Source organism: Orbicella franksi, chromosome 1 (assembly GCF_964199315.1).
Source record: "Orbicella franksi chromosome 1, jaOrbFran1.1, whole genome shotgun sequence".
In the NCBI taxonomy this organism is placed as follows: domain Eukaryota; kingdom Metazoa; phylum Cnidaria; class Anthozoa; order Scleractinia; family Merulinidae; genus Orbicella; species Orbicella franksi.
In genome coordinates this window covers 19,219,194-19,242,072 of record NC_138145.1, presented here as the reverse complement: position 1 = coordinate 19,242,072, position 22,879 = coordinate 19,219,194, and the positions used below count along the sequence as shown (strand labels likewise).

Genomic DNA, 22,879 nt, shown 5'->3' with positions numbered 1-22,879 from the left:
ATCAGGAGCCATACATAGACAGAGCTACTGCAAACATCAGTAGCACAGCTTATCAGTCCATAACTTCCAGACAAAACACTCTTGTGAACAACGGTACAAAACGCTGTTAGAAAACTAGATACTGTACACACCATATACAACAAACTACGATAACGCACAAATCCAGGAGGGTGAGGTGTTCGGGAAATTCGTAAAGATCCTTGAGAGTGTCAAGAAAGAAACATTTCAATTATTTTAATTTTCACGGGTGGATAAACTTTTAAATTGTAATAATGCTTCAAGGGCAGAGTTATAGTTGACTCTTTTTCATGACCTTGTTTATCATCTTTAAACCACGTTCAACATATAGCAGCTGATCGAAGTAGACCTCTCCATTTCGAAAGCGCTGAATGTATCCACCTCTTCATAGTTCCCTTTGATTGATGTCTTAGTTTCGGACCACCACTGCTTCCCACTGTCACTATTGTTTTTCTCATTTAGAATGCGGACCTCGAGCCGTTTCTTCCTCCACGTTTTATATCTACTCACTGGATTATTGATTGATATTTGCCTTTATAGGAAGCTTCAACTTATTTCCTCGACTGAAAACAATTACAATGGTTTCGCACTCAACTGCAACAGACTGGCAATCTAAAATCTTGCGGAAAGAGTACCAGAACTGGCTGGCTGTTGGCCACGCCCTCTCACTGATGTGCGATGGACTAAGGCCTTGCGTTGAGAGGGAGATGAGAGCGTTCCATCAAGCTTTATTGGCGAGTCTCGCCTCTGCACCCCCTTGTGCTTGCCCAAGGCCTCCAAAACACTCTTGCGCCTGGGCTGTACAACTTGCAAGGTGCCACAGAGGGGGAAAACCTAATTCTCCCAGGTGGCACCAAAGCGACTGTAGCAAATGGACAGATCCTATCCAAGGTTACTGGGAAGTGGCCAAACTTTTCATGTTCGATTTAGGGCCTAGTAAGGCTACTATCGTGGACGCGAGTACTACTGACTGCACGGGGTTAACCAACCTCATGTTTTGGTGCATTTATTTCCGTGTTCAAGTACACCTTGTTGATACCGTGCCAGAGATGCGTAATACAAAATGGGGGCATGCCGCAAGACAGGAGCTCACCGATGGAGAGAAGGTAGATGCATTGACAGATATACGAAACCTCCTTCAGGATCCGGAGCTAGCTACTGACAAGGACGCCAAAGCAGCCCTTTCGGAGATAAATTTAATGGAAAACCACTTCAATGCGCAAAGTGTAGAGAGAAAGGTACTGGCTGACTTCCAGGTGACAGTTAAAGGTCAATTGGATGGTATTGGGGACGAAATCAAAGATTTGAAGCGAAATTGCGCAAGTGCCAGCAGAGACTTGAAGCGAAAGTGCGCAAGTGTCAGCAGGAAGGTGCAAAAGAAACTGTCATCCTTAGAAAATAAACAAACCAAGATGCTTAAGCTTTTGCAAGGTATCGAGGACAGAATGGAAGATGAAAGGAATCGGAACATTTCATATGCCACACAAGTCTCTAACCTTGCAAAGTGCGTATTCTTGGCAAGCAAACACAAAATTGTCTCAAACCTTCGTAGCTTGAACACCCGTTCTCTAGCAGTTTGGATGGTTGTCATAGTATTGATGGGAAGCTTTACATGTCTGAACCACAATTCCTACAATGATGGTAAGCTGAAAGGCGACCAGTAGTCTGTTTTATTAGGACCACAGTTTTATGCGTTGTATTTGCGCAAAGAAGCCTAAGTACGTATTCCCCTATCCTATGTTTGGAAATTATATCGGGTACCATCCTGGTCCATCTTGGCAAGCTCGGGGAGGAAGCAGAGAGGAGATGCTTATAGCTAACCAAGTCACAGCCATGCAACACCAGCCCCCACGAATCTCGAGTTCCACTTAATTGGAAACATGCCTACGGTCATTTAAAGACGGATTTGCGGTAAGAAAGTTCTATATTCTTGGAAGAAACGTTTTTGAAAATTTTAAAGATATTACAGACATATGTTTACTAGCGCGATCTAGAAAGCTAGCTTTTCTGTGAAAGAGGAGATTTTATGCTGACGTTATGATAGACCTTAGTAAATCTGTTACAGAACTGATCTAACACCGATTGTAACCATCTTTTCCTTTGTTAGGATGTCCCTTGGAAACTGGCAGCGTTCCTTTTGACACAAAGGAATTCAATTTTACTAGGAACCTAAATGCTGCCCGAGAAAGCTTCACAGGACGTCATTGGCTCTACCAAGAATTAGAGTCACTTTTGAGAGAACAACATAATGTGACGGGAGTTGTGGTGGTTGGTGAGCCAGGTACTGCGAAATCTGCACTAACTGCTCAGCTGATTTGTTCCCGTTCATCCAATCCTTACATTCACAAGAGAACCATTGGTTACCATTTATGCAGGTATTCAGACTAGTCAACGCAAGATCCCGGTCGACTTGTTCGCAATTTAGTCCACATGATAGCCAGAAGGGTTCCAGAATATGGAATCTTGATTTCCAACAGTTCGTTTATGCTTGAAATTCTTCAACGAAGTTGTCTGCGAGATCCCTACGACTGCTTCGAACAAACTATAGTGGCTCCATTACGGCTGCTAAAAAATGAGCTTCGATATTATTTTCTATTTATTGATGCCTTAGATGAATGCTCTACTTACGACGGCAGTACTGCAATGACTCACATAACGAGCCAGACGTTCTTAGCAACCAAAAAACAGACCTGGGATCCCGTGGAGATGTAGAACTTTTAGTCCTACATCTCCACGGGATATCCAGTGGCTTACAACATTCCAGTGTAATCATATCCCTGTCGGTAATCGTTTATGTTCCACAAAACGCGTCAAGATTTGCACGAATGTGTCATAATCCTAAAGTGGGAAACTATATTTACTGTAACACAATTCAATCGCGTCAGAAAGATAAAAAACATTTTAATAGTCGGCGATTCGGGAAATCGCGCGACTGACGTCAAGAATTTGGATTAAAAGAAAAAATAACGTTGAAACAATGTGTTTTCTAGGTTGGGGCGCAACCGCCAGTTTAAAACTTAGACTCTTTAATACATTTCTTACTCTTGCAAAGCTACCGAGCACGTATAGATGAAACGTTTACGCTAATCTCAGTTATCACTGTTATTCAGTAAGCGAAGTGACTATGCCCAGCAGCCCAGAAATGCCCGAGAGTCAGAAATGTTTTCAGTTTTTCCATGGAAAGCCTGATTCAAACCTGTTTAGGGTATTCTCTGTATATTCTCTGTTTGTTGCTGAGCGATTCCAAAAATAATCTAAATTTTCCAGTAGTCGAATTCGAAGACTATGTACACCGACACTTTGAAAATCAGTTAATGTTATGGGCAGTCAGGAAATTATCTCAAAAATTATGACAAAGCTCTCAAGAGCGATGTAAATCTCGAGTACATAATGTAATTGTTTACGAGAAATGCCGAGCGGTTCTGGAAACAACACGACGAAAAAATCACCATCACGATTTTGTTACATATCCCGAAGCACTCAGCAACTGTATTGCATGGACTTCAGACTGGGTGAACCAGAAAAGGATATGTAACATGTTCCTATAATGCCACGCACGACGGAAAAAATAACTATGGCGATTTTGTTACATATCCCGAAGCACTCAGCAACTGTATTGCATGGACTTCAGCCTGGATGAACCAGAAAGGATATGTAACATGTTCCTATAATGTCACGCACGACGGAAAAATAACTATGGCGATTTTGTTACATATCCCGAAGCACTCAGCAACTGTATTGCATGGACTTCAGCCTGGGTGAACCAGAAAGGATATATAACATGTTCCTATAATGTCACGCACGACGGAAAAATAACTATGGCGATTTTAATTTGTTACATATCCTGAAGCACTCAGCAACTGTATTGCATGGACTTCAGCCTGGGTGAACCAGAAAGGATATGTAACATGTTCCTATAATGTCACGCACGACGGAAAAATCACTATGACGATTTTGGTACATATCCCGAAGCACTCAGCAACTGTATTGCATGGACTTCAGCCTGGATGAACCAGAAAAGGATATGTAACATGTTCGTATAATGTCACGTAGGACGGAAAAATCACTATGACGATTTTGTTACATATCCCGAAGCACTCAGCAACTGCATTGCATGGACTTCAGCCTGGGTGAACCAGAAAAGGATATGTAACATGTTCCTATAATGTCACGCACGACGGAAAAATAACTATGACGATTTTGTTACATATCCCGAAGCACTCAGCAACTGCATTACATGGACTTCAGCCTGGGTGAACCAGAAAAGGATATGTAACATGTTCCTATAATGTCACGCACGACGGAAAAATAACTATGGCGATTTTGTTACATATCCCGAAGCACTCAGCAACTGTATTGCATGGACTTCAGCCTGGGTGAACCAGAAAGGATATGTAACATGTTCCTATAATGTCACGCACGACGGAAAAATAACTATGGCGATTTTGTTACATATCCCGAAGCACTCAGCAACTGTATTGCATGGACTTCAGCCTGGATGAACCAGAAAGGATATGTAACATGTTCCTATAATGTCACGCACGACGGAAAAATCACTATGACGATTTTGTTACATATCCCGAAGCACTCAGCAACTGTATTGCATGGACTTCAGCCTGGATGAACCAGAAAGGGTATGTAACATGTTCCTATAATGTCACGCACGACGGAAAAATGACGATTTTGTTATTGTTTTTGTTTCCTATAGTGTCACGCATTACTGAAAAATTATGTGATCTTTGTAAAATATCCTGTAGCACTCGGTAACCTGGAAAAACTGCGAGGACGTTTGCGTGGGCAAACCAGAGCGGATTTATAATATGTGGCTACATGGTGATTTTACTATATATCTGGATTCGTCTTTCAGAAAACTGGTGTACCATGAACTTCAGTCTAGGGTCTAACCCACGAATGAAAATAGTGATTTAACATTTTAGTAGCTATCTAGTTCCCATACAATCTAAAAGCATGACATGATATAAATAAAATAGTAGTCGCAGAACTTAACCTGGTGCGTTTGGCTTGTTGAGTTTTGAAGCTGTTGTCTTGATTCGATGCTCTGGGAGTTTGGTCACGGGCAGCGCAAGCTGAAAACACTTCTGGTTCTCTCCGTCGTTCTTGGGTGAATGAATTCATGTATAAATCAATCGTGGCTGGCGGTTTCGTTTGGTTTTCAACAACTGTTGCATGGTTTAAGCGAAAACCACTCCAAATGTATAGTCAAGGCAGCTCCTTTGTTTCCCTTCCCGTGAAAAGAAAAGCCACGCGCCTTCTTTAACTCCTCGAGGCAAATTCGATTGGAAACTGGCTCAATTTCGCACAAATGCGTCAGAGAGACACCATATCTTCTAATTCAGAGGCACATCTCGTTTTGTGTCCGTTTTCAACGACCGATGACGGGTTCATTCGAAGTCCAAGTCTTTCTCGTATATTACCGCGCAATATTCCCCCGTTATGAAAATTTATTATAAAATATCAATTATGTGGCCAGATCATAGCTGAAAATAACCAGATTACTTTTGTACACAATTACTCTCACTAAAAGCAATTATCGCTAACCACAATAGAACCGCAAAAGTCATGCGATGACAGCAACCTAACAGATAAATGACATCACCCCATAGCAACCGGACCGAGCGAATTTTTGAGCTTCCGGTTAGCTCTGGCTCGTAATGTTTATAGAAGAAACTTTTAGTAGGCTTCCGAAATGGATACGGGTTGTAATGACGTCGCGAAACGATTCCACTGTATTGAGGCATTTCACTAAGATCCCAAAAGTATATTTGTCTCCTTCAGATGTAAGGAACTTGCAAGACATTGAAATCTTTGTTGCAAACAAGTTATTTGAAGATGCGGGCTTTCTTGATAAGCTGAAGATAATGTTCGGCCTCAGCAGTGGTGAAGAAATTGCCTTTATGACAAACAAGTTATTGAGTCAAAGTCAAGGAAATTTCCTGTTTGCAAAAGAGATGTTCCATTTTTGAAAAAATGACTGGAGCAATCAAATCGACTTCAAACACCTTCCGAAAACAATTGGTGGTATATACGAGAGTTACTTGAGAAGGATTTATGGATCACGAGAGAAGTTTAAATCTCCTTTGGCAGTGCTAGAGGTCATGGTGGCAGCCTTTGAGCCTTTGCACATTGATCGTTTGTTCCAAATTTTAAAAATGCAGGAAAAGATCGACTATGAATACGATATTGTTTATACCTTGAAAGGACTATCGCATTTCATTAGATATGGGGAAGGTAACACCATCTCTATTTTTCACCTTTCATTTACGGAGTGGCTCACCAGCATTGAAAACCTTGGAAACCCGTACTATGTCAGTCGGAGTCATGGTCACAGACGCCTAGCTGAGTACTATTTGAGCGTTGTAAAAGAAGCTCAAAATTCTTCAATGGACATTTATCGCCTAGCACAACGTATTAGCTTTGAGGACACTGATGACGGTTTCCTCGAGGAGTTCCGTAACATCAAAGCCTTGTACATAAATGCTACCATTGACAGGGATAACAGGACGCTTCTTCACATCGCTGCCGCCAATAACAACCGAAGAATTCTTCAGCTACTTATTCCTGCGTTTGAAACCATTAATTGTGAAGACAACTATGGATTTACACCAGCATTTGTTTCTGCAATGTATGGCTTTGCAGACAACGTCGACTTTCTCCTAGGTATGGGAGCCAACATCGAACACCGAACAAAACCACCACCTTTCCCACCATTTGTGTTAGGGGATGACGTCGTTTTGAGTGATCCTACTGAACGATCCACAAAAGCGTTTTGGCGCTCCACAATGATGCATGCAGCTGCATCAGGAGGTCATATAGTTGTTATACGAGGTCTGCTAAAGGGAAATGCTTCATTTCAGGATGTAGATGGAGTCAACTTGACAGCTATCCAACTAGCCGCAAAAAGTGGGCATTTAAACGTTGTTCAGCTTTTGTACCAAAGTGGAGCACATGTAGATCACGTGACACTTCAACATGCAGCTGCTGGAGGTCATTCAAATGTTGTAAATTTTCTTTTGAAGGTTGGAGTGACAGCTGAATGCATGCGATGTGATGGGTCTTTTTATTGGCTTCAAAACAGGTTCCGATACCAAGGAATGCCTCATTGCAAGTGCAATGATGTCAAGGAATACACTCTATCAGACGACAAATTTAAAATTCTTTTTCAAAGTACACTTCATTTAGCAGTTGCTGGAAGCCACACTGAAGTTGTCAAGGTTCTTTTATCCCAGTCTGATAATACAGCTCATTGCGTTGATTTCACAGGGCGGACACCATTACATGAAGCTGTTAGAAGGAACAATGTTTACATTGTAGAACTTCTTATCTTTAAAGGAGCTAGAGTTTCACAAAAGTGTAGGCATTTTCAGAATGTATCTTCTTCTGTCCACTGGATGCCAAGAGAATGTACAAGTGATGGACTGCGTGGTAAAAGTTGTTCATTTCTAAGTCGGAAGGAAGAGGAAGATTACAATGAAGATGTATGCCATTGCGGCTCGTCTCCATTTCTACTCGCTGCAAGGTACGGTTACGTTGAGGTCGCTTCCCTGCTTTTACGTTATGGTGCCCAACCACGCGATAGTGATTGTCAAGGAGCCACTTCACTTCATGTAGCGGTGTGCCATGGCCATTACAATTTCATTAGGTGGTTGATTTCTCAAAGGCCGTACCTTCATATCAACTTCAAAAGCAAAAACCACTCCACACCACTACATAGTGGTGCCATTTGTACGATCAACAAGAACATAATACCCTTGATAGAGATGGGAGCTAGTATTTATGAAAGTGATCAGCGCGGAATGACCCCATTACATTATGCTGTTTTTAATCAATTCGAAACGACCGCTCCAGTATCGTCTTATACAGCGATGTCAGGCAATCCCTACAGTAACTCGTTCAACATGAGAACTTTTCTCTGGACTTCAAAGGGAGATTTTACAATTGCAGGAGAATCGCATAGCGACATTAAAAGATTTGTGTTCAACTTTCAGTGTTACAAACTGAAACAAATCTCTTTGCTACAGACGCGTGGAGACAACAACAACGTAAACAAGGCCGATTATCGTGGTAGAACAGCTTTACATCTTGCTGCAAAAAATGGTGAAGAATGTTCCGTGATGACCCTACTAGAAATGGGAGCTCGTGCCGATTTGACTGATGTAAACGATAAATCGCCATTAGATTATGCCATTGAATTCGCGCCTGATATTCGCAACCCTCACTTTGAACACGCGCCCGAAATGCTCAGTTCTCAATTTGAATCCGCACCCGGTATGGCCAGCCCTCACATTGAAAGTGACATCGGGGATAATTTTGCCGAGAGTTTGGCGGAACAATTTGAGATGATCCTGGCTTTCAACGAAAGACATCATAGTGCAGTAGCACATATCCTTCTCTCACGAGAAGCATACTTGGCGCGAAAGTGTGACCAAAGAGCGACTTCACTCTTACACCGTGCCTTCGAGAAAGGCCAGTCTGTGATCGCTTACCACATTCTTTCGATGGGAGGAAGTCTCGGATGTAAAGATGTCGAAGGACGATCACCTCTTCTGGCATACTTGCAGAATGGTGGCAAGTGGCTTGACGTTGTCTTAAATCGCTCTAATGTAAAAGTTCACCTAGAATGTGACAAACCTTTTAGTAAGTCTGAGTTTCATCTGCTGGCATTTACAAAGCCCACAATACCGTCAGAAAACCTTTTTGAAGAACATACATGAGATCAGGATTACTGTTACTCAGAAGATGGCCCACTTGTGAAAGCTATTAAGGCTCATCCCAAAGGATTTCGGGTAATCGATGAGTGTCGTGATACAGAAGGATACACAGCATTACATTGAGCTGCTCAAGGTGGTAACCTACTTGGACTAAGAACGTTTCTCTCTTGGGGTGCTAATCCCGCTGTTTTGACTCCTCACGGACACAGCTCTTTGGACCTTGCAATTATGTGTGCAGGGGCGAGCCCTTTTGCATCTTATGAAGACACGGAAATTGCAGAAAAAGCTGCAGATCTTTTGTTCCGAGCTACTAGAAGTATGTCCCGTTTTAATATTGGATGTAGCAGCGGCCAAGCAAAGCTCACAGTATACCACTTGTCGGCTTATAGAGGTTTGAGTGGTTTTGTTAAAACACTGTTTAATGATGCAAGTCTTGGTTTTGATGTTAACTGCACCAATCTGCATGGAATAACACCTTTGTATCTTGCCAAATTAAAAGTGGGCACAGTTAATAGTTCAGACGGTGAAAGGGACCATTGGCAAGAGATTGTAGACTTGATAGAGGAATATGGAGGAGTACTTACCAATCCGAGTCGAGAGGTAGAACTTAATGTGATCTACCGACATCTCTACGGAAGCCACCCCAATTCCTTCACGCTAGATGAATTTGAGTCCGGCGCTAAGCAGTTTTACGACAGAGAGGTTAGCGCATGTAACGAAGCCGAGTTGAACTATTACCAGACTGGTACTTTACGTAACCGTTACATGGATGCAGTAGAGCGTGAAGTAGTGCGGATAATTGACGAGTCCTTACCGAGTTCTAAAACTCAACTGATCGTTCGTGATAAAAAAAAACTACGGCAAGAAGCGCTGAGAACTTTCTTTGTCGCATTAAACGTTCTAGGCGATTTATTCCGACTTTCGAAAGACATTACCGAAGGGCTTAAACACATTGAACTAATGGAAATCACTCGACGAAACATCCTCGTGAATTCGTCAACCGTTCTCTCTATTAAATTTCTAAGACGTTTGGAACGACGTAGTGTTACGCAGCAGTTACTGCAGAGCAAGGAACAACTAAACCGGCAAAAACAGTCTCTTCGTGAGTATTATTTCTCGTGGGAGTCAACAGAAGAGATCATGACCTACATGAACGAACGCCTTAAGAGAATTTTCACCAAGCACAGGGAGTTCTTTGGAGACACAACGAAAATATTACAACTTCTCGAAAAATATGACGAAAGTCAATTGTGCCTGGAGGAGATTGTCCATGCCAAACTGATTGCAAGGAAGTTTCCTGTATTTGTGCTCATATCTCGAGTTGATGTCCTGATAAGCTTAATGCGAAGTTCCCTCACGAAGGCTGAATATCTATCTAAACGAATCCCTAGTGAATGGACAAACCCAGCTAAGAATGGATGGAATCAAGCTGTCGAATTTCTTTATAAACAGGCTACTCAGAGAGATTTGGCTTTTGATTATCTTAAAGATCTCAGTTTGGGTTGGGATAAAGAGACCCGCATTCCACTGAGTGTAGACGCCTTATATAATAGCGCTTGTTCAAAATGTACGTGTTGACATTTTACCACCAAGCCTAGCCTCTCTTCAGAAAGGCAAATTGTAAATTTTATCACGAACGAATCCCAAAGCAGCAAACATGAAAAGAGTACCCGGGTAAAAACAACACGAAGATGTCAGAGGTTTAAAGTTTACACAAACGAGTCTTGGTGGTGAATTTTGAGCATGTGACGTAATCATGCATAAGACCTATTGAAACGTAAAAAAGACTACACCCATTTCAGTTTAAGTGTTGAGCTTACACGACAAGATATAGAAAGGCGGAATGCATGCTGATTAGATAAATAAGAAGAAAGACTTGATTTATAACATTACCTTTTAATTTCAAACACACTTCCTCTAACCAAACTTTCTACATCAGAATTTCACAAACCCCAGATCCCCGCAAACGTCCAAAACCCTACTTAAACAATAGATCGTTTTCACGTGACGTCATCACTTTCTAAAATCCAAAACGAAAGCGCCACCAAAGTTTTTGTCCTCATCAGGCACAAGAGGCGCTATATTTATATCTGTTTACAATTTTAAAGCTCAATAGCGTGCTTCGTTTGGAATCCAGAGCATTTTGAATTTCAGGGTTATGGAGGTGCGTGACACAAGGCTATGATCGAGTTTGTCGAAAAATATCTACTTATCCCATGATTTTGAGCCTTTTTAGAAGTTAAAGCACCAGGAAAAGTGCTTATGTAAATGCTTGTTTGATCAGTACTGATAATCAGTCGCCTAGATAGCCAAAGTAAGTTCCAGATGTTTACACTATTTTCCGGCCGCCATATTGGTGTACCACGGAGGTACACCAACAGGGCGTTTTCATACTGGGCTCTGTAAATATCGGCGAAACATTTCGACGAATATCTGAAGTTTGGGGAAACGCACAGGCCTAAAACTTGAAGAAGTGGCTTATTTAGTTATCTTCTATAACATAATTGCATAGCTTTTTCCACTGGATGGTTTTCGATTTATTTTTTTATTGCGTGACAGTGAAAACGATCTACAGTTTTCAGCAGACTGAAATAAATCGATTTCTTTCCATAGACAGGGACGGCGTAGCCGGGGGGGGGGGGGTTGGCGGGGCTTTAGAACCACCCCACTCCCCAATTTCAAGCAAAAAATACATAAAATAATTTTACAAATATATCCAGGCCCCCTACAAGTTTGTGCCTCTGGCGCTCGCTTGTAAACCTCCCCAATTCAAAATTCGCTCCGCCATCCCTGATAGACATGCAAGTAATACTGACTGCTCAATGAATACCCAGACTATCATTTGGTCCTGTCGAGTAAGCTTGATGCTTGGATCCGACAACATTCTTGAAATAGCTTTCGCAAACTCAATAATATTTCACGCAGTTAAACAATTAAAATCAAGCCGTGATTGCTAATGTATTCCTCATAAGCACAGATTTTACGATTTTCTCTATTTTTCTCCTGGTATTAGATTCGTTTGAGAAGATAAACATTCCAAGAACTCTAGATAGTATTTGCTTGAAGATGAAAAATAATGAGTACACTTTCCACTTGTAGACTATGGTAAGAGTGAGTGACGGTGATTTATTTCAAAGGAGCTGCAAATTGCACATTGCCGTAGGCTAAATAAATGACATGAACTTTTCGGACAATCTATAAACTAAATGTAACTGTTTCATAATAAACAGCACGCAATGTATACAGAAGCGATGACATTTAACTGCCATTTCTAAAATTTATACAAAAGCAAACAATTGTCAAATACTTGTGAAATGTTCGTGGCTAGTCTGACGCGGCGTTTCGTCTCGGCCAAGAGACTCTTCAGAGACCTTTAGAATTCAAAGGCAAAGTCGTTGAGCATCACGCCCAAAGTCCCGTTCGCAAATTCTTGATGTTGACAGTCTGGCCCTCTATCGCAGAAGGATTCCCAACCGTACGCTCACAAGTATTTGACAATTGTTTGCTTTTGTATAAATTTAACTAGTGAACGTACGGTTGGGAATCCTTCTGCGATAGAGGGCCAGACTGTCAACATCAAGAATTTGCGAACGGGACTTTGGGCGTGATGCTCAACGAGTTTGCCTTTGAATTCTAAAGGTCTCCGAAGAGTCTCTTGGCCGAGACGAAACGCCACGTCAGACTAGCCACGAACATTTCACAAGTATTTCTAAAATTCAGTCTAGAAAATTAGAAAACAAACAAACAAACGGATGTTTAAACGTAACTAGAAGACAATGGATAAAATACAACAATCACTCCAGTCCCGATACCTTTAACAACTGGAAATCTAACCAACGCTTTGTTGATGCTGCAAGCCGCCGAAAAACGATTTCACTCGATCCCGAAAATCAAGATGGCGGTTTGTAAGGAAACGGGTTTAGCTTCCTGTTCTCCTCGCTTCAATTCAGGATAAATCGTGCAGGACATGAGCGCGACATCGTTTATCCAAAGGAATGTCGTATACCAGCATTAAGCGATGATGTCACAAGCCATCGCTTAAAAACCACAAGCTGCCTCGTCAAAAAAAAAAATTATAATAAACAGATTAAATGCTGGATGCATAAAACAGTTCGGTACCAGCAAGATGTCGGTGTGAATAAACATGATCGAGTACGTAAAGGCAGCCCTTCGAACAAAGAAAAGTTGTCTTGTTATCTTGTGACTAATTTGTTAACTGATTTGTGAAATTACGCGATACTATCACATCTTCTATACCAAACGAAATCATTTGGACAACTGGGCCAGGTTGTTCAAAGCCCGATTAAGCTAAACCAGGATTAGCGGTTCACTTTTAATCCTGGGTTAGCTTTCGAACTACCCCGTCCAGGTCCATTTGCGTATACGGACAACCAATTCCAAGGCCTTAAAATGGAGATAATAAGTTACCTCTTTTCCTTATAAATTCTGAAGTAGTAGATCACAAAGTCGCTTTGGCCAAGATTTTCCACAAACTCTTCATCATGAGTGATGACTACAAGTTGAAAATTCGCATAACCAAGAAACTGGAAGCTTAATTGAACGGGCGACTTAACGTCAAGTCCGTATCAGTCTACCTCAATCGTAACAATCTCTGCACCATTCTATAGTAGATTTACAGGGTTCTGTTTTTGGGTTACAACCTCTTAATATTTAATGACGATTGCGGTGGTGGAACCTGAGCCTGTCCAAATAAAGCTCGACAACAGCATTAGTTCGCGTGCTTTCCTTAGAAGCGAGGCTGGTAACTAGGGAACCACGAAAAATTCATCATAAATTGTTGTCGGCAAATGTCATTCTCAAACAACAAACAACTGACAGTAATTAGCAATCCAACAATAGAGAACTAAACGGCAAGACCTGACGTCTATCGAATTGCTTTAGTAAAAAAGTTTTCGTTGTCGAGGAAAAGGTTCTTGTTATTCATCGTGGTCATCCGCCGCTGCCCAGAACAACAAGGCATTCGCACAGTCTTTAAGTCCGACACGACACTTCGGTCACACTTAGTGCGACCAAAGGACACCGTCAACCCGGCTAAACAAGATGGTGTTGTCTACAGGATTCCCTGTGAGTGCGGCAAAGTCTACATCGGGAAAACAGGGAGATCTATGCAAGAGAGGATCAAAGAACACGACAGGGATATACGACTCGCCCGTACACAGACCTCCGCCGTTTCTGAACACACCCACGAGACCGGCCACTATCCTTTCTGGAATGAGGTCAAGTTTATTGATCGAGATCCTCACTGGTACAAACGTAGGGTCACGGAAGCTATTCACATAAGACTTCACCCTAATAACATCAACAGGGATGGTGGAATTAAAATTCCTGAAGCATGAATGCCCACGATCAAAATACACAACAACAGGAGAACGGTACAACAGCGGACCACTGAGGGAACAGCTACTCGCCGGAACAATGGAGCAATAGGAGGATCGAAATGCACCAATCACAGCCGACCTTTGTGATATAAATGATACCGTGCAATCAGTCGACCTTATCGCCTGAAGAAGACTAGCAGTAAGCAGTCGAAACGTCGCGATCTACATCTCAAGTGACTACATCTTGAGACAAACGATAATACACTTTATTAAAGTTTTCGTTATGATTGTACTCCAACTGACTCGGCTGTTTAAGCGAAATTGCCTCGTTTATATGCATAAATACTAAGTGGTTTTGGCCTCCTTTTATCTCTTATCAATAAGAGACTATTGTTGACGTGAAGAAGAAAAATTATGTGCCTTTTGTATGGGTCAAAACAAGAATAGAAAGATAAACAAAACTCGATTGCGGCCTTAAAACAAAGGAATCGAGACATATTTATGCAAAAACGGTTTAGCATAAGAGAAAACAGCTTGGCTTATAAATATTACTGGTCAGTAGAGAAAGTGCTAACGGACAGCAACCACAGGAACATGCAACAGAACGAGAGCTCCACGTTAAACTCGCTTACAACGTCCGTTTCATCTTCTTCAGTTGCAAACGGAAAGAAATTTCGCCATCACTGGGCTTGGGACTTCTATGCTTACACATTTGCGACTTTGTTTGGCATCTTCGCGCTGAGTTGTTTTGCTATCATTGTTCGCCAATGCAAGCAGCCTTCTGGCAGTCGGAGTGTTCACGGTCGTTTCACAACGATCCAGCTTTTTGCTGCAGCGTCGCTAAAAGTAGTCGCACTGCTTTGGAACCCTTTATTGTTGGGCGAAGCGTCGAAGGAAGTATTCACAACAGCATTGCTCATAGATTGCTGTTCCTTAGCGTTGATTCTCTCTGCGTTCAGCATTCTCCTTCTCATATTACTAGAAACGACGAAGACTTCACTAGCTCCTCCACGGCTTCAGAAAATTTGGGTGTTGCTCGCCATTACAGCTGTACTAACGTTTGTTATGCTGACATTTAACCTGCTGGTTTTGTACGCAGACAGGACATTTTGGTACTTTCTGTCATATCTGTTCCTCCTTATTTGGGGAACACTAATCTGCATTGGCTACGTTGTGGCAGGGCGCAGAATGTGGAGGAACCTGCAGTCCTCGCGAGAGATTGAAAAATCTTCAGGGGAACGAACACTGAAGAAAATTACAATACTACTCTTCTTTGCGCCGTGTATAACCGCAGCGGTGTTAATTCTGAACGTCTGTTTAGCTGCCAGCGAATACGGTATCTTCAAAGATTTAGAAATGACAGCGAGCACATTTTGGAGCAGGTATGCAACCATGTTTCTGCTAAACTGTTGCCATCTTGCCATTGTGGTTTTGATCTTTGCAGTTGTCATTCGAGCAAAGTCTCGAAGACGTTCCGTGGATGATGTTCCAAACGTACAACTAGGGACATTCGAGGAGGAAACACCGATGGAAGAGAATTGCGAAGACGAAGCGCCGAGTGGTGAGACGCACAATACAAGATCAAAAAAGAAAAAAAAATACGAATATACAAGTTTATTGTGTAGATAATCTTAGCTATAGGAGTGAGCCTGTGTCAGCCTAACGTACAAAAAACCGCTCAAAACTATTGCTTGGATATAAAGTGGGAACCTGTGGCGCACCTCCATCGAGAGTTAGAATAATGAATAAGACTATTTTGATCACAAAACATTCATTATTCAAGTAAATGGATATAGGATATTGGCTTCACAGGGAAAACACCGTTGCATGAAGCTGTCAAACAGAGCGATATTTTTATTGCAAGACTTCTCAACAAGAAAGGAGCTAGAGTTTCTCTGAAGTATCTATTCTCTCCATTCAACGAAGGACTAGATAAATGCGCAAGTGATGAAGTAAATGAGGTCAACTGTTAAAAGGAAGTGCAATATGTACAAGAGTGTGATAGAGATGAATGTCATTGTGGTCCAGCTCCAAAGCACGGTCGCCGCAAAGTACGGTCATTTTCAAATTGCTTCCCATCTTTTACTTTACGGTGCCCGGCCACAGGTCAGAGACTGCCATGGGGCCACGGCAACTCAGTAGCTGCATGCGATGGACATTTTGCATTTATGTCGTGGTGTCTTTCAAGACTGTGGCGAGACATGAAACAATGCAAGATCCAATTAGTTGGAGGGCCGTCAATTTATGTACATGTAAAACATTCGGTGAGTACGACTCTTGCCATGGACCATAACAACGGTATGAAGAGTACCCTGGGAGACGAGATTTTATTGTTCGTCTTGCTCGTAACCGAACTGGATGAACTGGCAAAAGAGGGACAGTGGCAGCTTCAATTTAGGAAGGGCGAAGGGACAATAATGGGATTGTAAGAACCAGTCAAATGTTTCTAAGACTAGTTTATTTAGTTTGATCAAACAAAACAACCACTAGCTGACGTTTGCTCTTTTTTCGTGAGAAATTCTGTATCGTCAAGTGGTGGAGAGCTGTACCAAAGATGCCAACATGATCCTTTTAACAACAAAATGGACTTGAGTGTTCATTCCAAAAGAGATTCCTCACGATGCAATGAAGCTACACTTTGTCTCGATATCTTTGAAAAGCCACTGCAAATTAAGTGCAGACAATACATTACAACCTGTATACTATTAAAGGAATTGCTCAGAAAGTAAAGAAAAAATACGTGTAATGGTGTACCCGTAAAAATAGGAGAGGAACCGACAAATACTTGATGAGCAATTTCTTTGAGTTCGATTTTGCAACCGACGAATAGTCCGGATAAACGAAGGATTTAACCCACTGGATTCAGTTGTTCATAGGGTGAATAACGCTATCCACCGGGCAAAACGCTATGTAGTGGATAGGTACACACAAAACAAATGATACTATACCCTGAATAGTGATTTAACTAGGGGAGAGCGTTACCCACCTTTTGAACAACTGGCGCCTACCCTGGGTGCAAGAGGCCTTTCATGCGCGGTTTCTGACCGGGCCAAAGCATGCCGCGGACACTTTTGGAAGCGTAATCAAAAGAAAAATTATGACCTTCCATCGTTTATGCGGACGATGAGATTAACAAAAAAAAACATTAAAAAGTATGCACATTCACGCGAAAACACATCTGTGTTGATATGGCCTTAGAGAATGGAGATAACAAGTTACCTCTCGTCCTTGTAAATCCTGAAGTAGTAGTCCACAAAGTCGCTTCGGCCAAGATTTTCCACAAACTCTTCATCATGAGTGATGACTACAAGTTGAAAGTTCCTTTGGAGGTGTCTGGTTCTTATAACTCTGAAACAAAATCAGGATAACGAAGACCTGAGATGAGTGCATTCCTTTTAAAATAGAGGTTATCTGAAAACAATATTTATGCTAATGCAAGTTCAGGAACAAACATGTAACTGATGAGAGGTTGGAATCTGCTAGTCTTGTATTCTGTTAATGGATTGTCGGTAATTTTCGAGCTCCTAATCTAGCTAGTCAGTCGATGGAAGCTATCAACAGAAAGCAATCAACAATACCACATGGTAAAGTGGATGGAATAGAGTTGGAACAGAAATACAAAGATACACACAAATGTCTACGACAACTGTTTTGCGAAACACAGTATGATCAGCAGCCCTGATCACACTATAAACGCTCAAACAAACACAAACACGACTAAAACTTACGAAGCTAACTGGTTGGCCAGACTCTCGATGTTGTCTTCATCCAAATTTGTAGTGGGTTCGTCAAGAGTTAATATTCCACAGTTCAAACAGAATGTTTCCGCCAAAGCCAATCTGATAATCAACGACGCTAGAACCTGCAATCAAAAAAGGTGAATAACCAATTGCTATGTCTTCTTTTGTAGTCGCGCAAATGGTTCTTTTGCGGCCCATTACCGCCCCCCCCCCCCCCCCACCCCACCCTTCGGGATTATGCACAGACGTGATAAGGTTCTTTTAAGAATCATTGGAAACAAATTCGTGTGAAAAGGGATCTTTTCGCTCGGAATTTCGTCTGTGAAAACTAACTGACCCTGAGGTTATTTGGAGGATGGTTCCTAGGAAACAAGACTAAACTTTTTGCGTTGTCTGCGGAGGTGATTTCTAATTTGTTTTGGGTGGAGGGTAGATGGAACGTTGATAATAACTCTTCAAAAATACGAGTGATATTATGGGGCATTATTTGTTTTCAATGTATCGAGCCCATGCAGGTATCAGCTATCACTGCACCAGACTGACCATTGATTTCTGGATTGGGGGAGGGGGTGCACACACCTTCTGTCCTGCGCTACAGCGTCCTCGCATGTCCAGAGCCGTGTCACCCTTGACCATAACCACCTGAAAAGAGTGATCAAGGTAAATACTGTGCACATCAATAGCACCAATTGCAATCTCATTTCCTCACGTTATCATGAAGCTAGTTCGCCAGGATAATCAGATTATTTCACTTTTACTAAAAGGTCCGAGAGTGCGCACATGCACACACATTAGAAGGAATTGAAAGAGATGTGAAACTGGGATCTCAGACACTAGTTATGAAGATGGACAAGGAAGGAAGGAAGAGCTTACAAAACTTGACGTACGCACCCTGTAGTTATACGTTCGTCTTGCTTTAATGGCTCCGCTTCCTTCTTCCTCATCTGAGCGAATTTCGATAGTGTCGATATCTACAAAAACAAATTATAAAAGATGATTGACTCCACTGTAACAAGCAATCACCCTCAAGGGTTTATGCTGTCTCTCCTCTGTAATTAGCTAAGCTCCCTTGTTTTATAATTTCGATTATTTCAATAAGGCTCCTTCTGTCAAGGTGGCATAATTCTAAATCTCGACAATTCATCAATTTGTGTTTCGATGTGAACGTTTGTGCTAGCTGATATGTGATATACAACCCTTTCACTTCCTTTCGACGAAAGATAAATTCGTTCAAAATTTGATATAATTTTAAGATGAGAGACGCACTTTCACCAGCGTTTCCATAGTGTTATGTCAGTGTTATCAAATTGACAATGCAGCAAAACTAAAGGAAAGTATCTAGCGGGGTACCGATTCCAATAAATATTAAAACATAGGATCTTACCACTCCCTTTGTACGTATTGATCCAATACTCTTTAATGATTTTATTTATCTCTGCCATCTTCAGACCGTGATATCGCATTATAGCTCTGAATTAAATCAGACATATATATCAGTGTTGGGGCAGCAACGTGAGTGAAAAAAAAAGTGAGCGGAGCCACCTGGCCAAATGGACTTGTATGAGCAAATGCATCAGCAGTGTATGTGCATTTTATGGTACAAAAATCCGAGTACGTTGCTGAAATAGTCTCTCTTCCTGTCTCAAATTTGTGAAAAAACAAGCTCGGAATGGGCAAAAAGAAGATTCGCGGCCTTGCTACTCTTTAGAGCAATTCTTCTTGTTTGATTCTTGTGAGTGTTTATAATGGCCCTAATTCGTAGTGTTTGTGCAAAAGTTCTCTTCAGTTACCTATTTCACCTGTTTTAATTTCTTTTTGTAAGTTGTTACGTTTTAATTTTTGTAATTGTATTGTATGCTACCTTATTTCAAATAACTAAATAAAGGTTTACATTTTAAAAAATAAGCAAGCTTTTGTCCTGCACGCAGGGTTTCGGTAGAGTGACTCGAACCCACGCCCCTGAAGAGACTGGTAATTTGCACGGGTATTTTAGAACACTCAGCCGCGTTAGCCAATTTAGAGATGATTCAAAGCATACTTATCGAGAGCCTTGTAGTACTTGTCAAGATCAGAATTCGCCATTTCAGTTGTCTGCAAAAGAAACAGGAAGTTGTTAGAACTTGTTAGCATCAAAATTGTGACGTTATTAACAACAGAGGTAAACTTGCTGTTTCCCTTAAGTGTACACTTTCATACTTAGCTTGTTTTCCAATCAGTGCGGAACCAGAGGCTCGGAAGGAGGTGGGGCGGGGTTGACCGAATATAGACCCCTACTCGCTTTAAAAAGGGTTGCCGCATTGAAAGTTAGCCTCGTCCTCCCGTTTCAATTCCTTGGATCCACCCCTGCATTTTTTTGCTACAGATAACATGACAGCGCTATTTTATTGCTACAGAAGCACTTGACTTACCTTCATGGCGATAACTTGCTGTCTGTGTTTCTCATCAGCATCTCTGTATAAGGGACTTCGTAATTCTCTCTGGCATCGCTTCAGTTCCTCTTCATATCCTGCCAGTCGTCCTTCTTGGCGCGCTTTCTAAAAAACACGGTGAACATGTTGCAAGTGAACAAAGCGCACTAGTGTGCAGCCTTTACAACTCATTACCAACGTTTGCTTCATTGTTTGGTTGTTTGTTTGTTTGTTTGTTTGGAGTGGAGGTTTTATCACTTAGTGTCACTATTCCAATTTGAAATTCGCTTTTGAACAGAAATTTACACGTTGATTTCTTTGCAGCTGTTTTAGTTTTAGCCGATTATGTGGACATCAGAACACAGAAAGTTAGACGACAGCAACAGTATTAACAGCTAATAGGATCAGCACTGAAATTAGTGTCCGCAATATAATAGAGGAGACAGCAAAAACAGCTCATAGCTTACCTCTTTCCTTATTTCGTCAGATTGTTGTTGCAATTCCTGTCTCTCGCTGAAATAAAAACGGGAACAACTGAAAAGATGTTTTCAAATAACCTATTCTGGTTATATTTTAATCATAACTGTTCTACCAGGAGTCGTCTTTAAGTGATATCAAATATATCCATACCAAGGAAAATTATTTTACAACACAATTTTAACTAGCCTTTTTCAAGCGTAGTTACGTGCCATTTCATAATTGTCAGATATGATTACAGGAGTTGTGAGTCACAGTACCTGTAAGACGTTCCCTCGTCTGAACCTAAGAACGGATTCGTTCTTGTTCCTTGTTTTTTTTGTCCACATCCAATCTCAAACAATGAAATGTAAAGTTGTTTTTCATAAGGGGGAGTATTAGTGGTAGTTGCTTCAATTACTAGTACAATCCAAGCCTGCTAGTTCCCTTACCTAATAAGGTTATCGTTGTCGCCAAACTTGCGCAATTCCCTGTTGACCTCTGCTATCTTCTTGTCAATATTTTGGATTTCTTCTTGAGTATTCCTTAGCTGTATGTTGTCCTCTAGTTCACGAGCGCGTATCTATCAAGATCAGCACCAAAAATCTCCTTACTCTTTACAATTTCTTTCTTCTCTTTGGGAGAATATACCAATTTCGATATATTAAATTTCAGCCTAAAACAATAGACCTCAGTACGAGGCTCTGGGGAATAACTACAGAGTTTGTGGGGTTTATTCCCCAGAGCCTCGTTCTGAGGTCTACTGTGTTAGGCTCAATTTTAACATATCGAAATTGGTCCATTTGGTCACTTATAACTAACCGTAACATTTCTACATTTGTATTAAATTCTGAGGGCCTATTAATTTTCACGACTGTTGAAGGTGGGCTGTTCTGCGGCATTTTGTAATAACTACGCATTTTGTAATACCTTACGCATTTTGTAATTACCTGCAGTATTTTGTATTAAATGCAAACGACGCATTTTGTAATAAGAGCTGCAGCATTTTGTAATAAACGTCAGCCTACGCAATTTGTAATAACGTGGTGACACAAATTGTAATAAGTCTCCTCACACGATAATTTCAGCAAGCATACAGATTGGCTGGATTCCCTTCGACACTGGCTTAATATAGTTTGTCAAGTGCTCTTTTTTAGCAGATATTGGGAGCTAAACAACCCACATACTTCTATGCAAATCTATATTTTCAATAAGCATGTGGCATAATTTTAGTCTGAGAGGTGTATAAATTTTGGAAAATAAAATTCTCAATTCCTTAAAAATTTCCTAAATCTTCATAAAGGAGAATGGAATACCACCAGTTGAAATAGTTCCACCCATTGTCACGCAAATGTTGACGTTTTATTACTTTCTTTTTCGTGAACCTAACTTGATTCCAAGACTCGGACAAAAGTGAGAAAAAAGAACTTATCTAAAAAATCGCGTGCATCTACTGTACAAATACCCATGCAGATACTGTACTCATATTCAGTTTAAAAAATCCTGCAATAATATAATAACTGATTTTCCATCAGGTTGGTGTTGAAGGGAATCCAGCCAATCTGTATGCTTGGTGAAATTATCGTGTGAAGAGACTTATTACAATTTGCGTCACCACGTTATTACAAATTGCGTAGACTGACGTTTATTACAAAATGCTGCGGCTCTTATTACAAAATGCGTCGTTTGCATTTAATACAAAATACTGCAGGTAATTACAAAATGCTGCAACTTTTATTACAAAATGCGTAAGGTATTACAAAATGCGTAGTTATTACAAAATGCCGCAGAACAGTGGGCTTTTAAAAAAGGGTGTCCTACTTCGTAACGTAAATCAGCTGGACAACATATCAAAACATAGAAATAAGAGAAAGTTTAATGCTTGTCTGTAAAATTGCACGTCCCATCAAAAATCTTAAGGTAAATGTTTTCTTGTTGTCCTATTTGTAACTCAACTTAGCTGATCATCAAAAAGTGGAGAGGAAGGCAATAAAGAATGCAGTAAAGACTAACCTGCTGTTTAGAGATATCATTCTTCAATTTATCAATTTTACTGGAAACAGCTTCTTTATCCATTTTCAGTTTCTCTGCTCGTTCCTTAAGTTCTTTTAAGCGAGATTCATTGTCTTGTAAAGCTGTGTTGCCTCCTTGATTCACGTGCCTTAAAAAAAAGAGAAAAAAACAAAAAA

General features: G+C 41.0%; 1 protein-coding gene and 2 pseudogenes across 3 annotated transcripts in view; 2 read left to right on the top strand and 1 right to left on the bottom strand.

Annotated features, from left to right (window-relative positions):
• The first annotated feature begins 24 nt into the window (after positions 1-24).
• On the top strand, positions 25-10,545 carry LOC145495243 (uncharacterized; annotated as a pseudogene). Its single transcript, XR_014050386.1, has 3 exons — positions 25-1,659; positions 2,126-2,662; positions 5,686-10,545. The product of XR_014050386.1 is annotated as an uncharacterized LOC145495243 (transcript).
• A 4,135-nt stretch (positions 10,546-14,680) lies between these two features.
• Positions 14,681-16,019, top strand: LOC145498054 (uncharacterized). Its single transcript, XM_081477936.1, has one exon. The coding sequence runs from the start codon at positions 14,681-14,683 to the stop codon at positions 15,713-15,715; it is 1,035 nt and encodes a 344-aa protein (XP_081334062.1). The 3' UTR covers positions 15,716-16,019.
• A 475-nt stretch (positions 16,020-16,494) lies between these two features.
• The window catches only part of LOC145497681 (DNA repair protein RAD50-like), a 38,464-nt pseudogene continuing 32,079 nt past the window's right edge, over positions 16,495-22,879 (bottom strand). Inside the window, exons 20-30 of the transcript XR_014050707.1 lie at positions 22,704-22,851; positions 21,143-21,273; positions 20,702-20,747; positions 20,235-20,360; positions 19,865-19,917; positions 19,211-19,296; positions 18,718-18,797; positions 18,406-18,468; positions 17,815-17,948; positions 17,306-17,434; positions 16,495-16,749 (exon numbers count right to left, since the gene is read on the bottom strand). The product of XR_014050707.1 is annotated as a DNA repair protein RAD50-like (transcript). The remainder of the gene's footprint in view (positions 16,750-17,305; positions 17,435-17,814; positions 17,949-18,405; positions 18,469-18,717; positions 18,798-19,210; positions 19,297-19,864; positions 19,918-20,234; positions 20,361-20,701; positions 20,748-21,142; positions 21,274-22,703; positions 22,852-22,879) is intronic.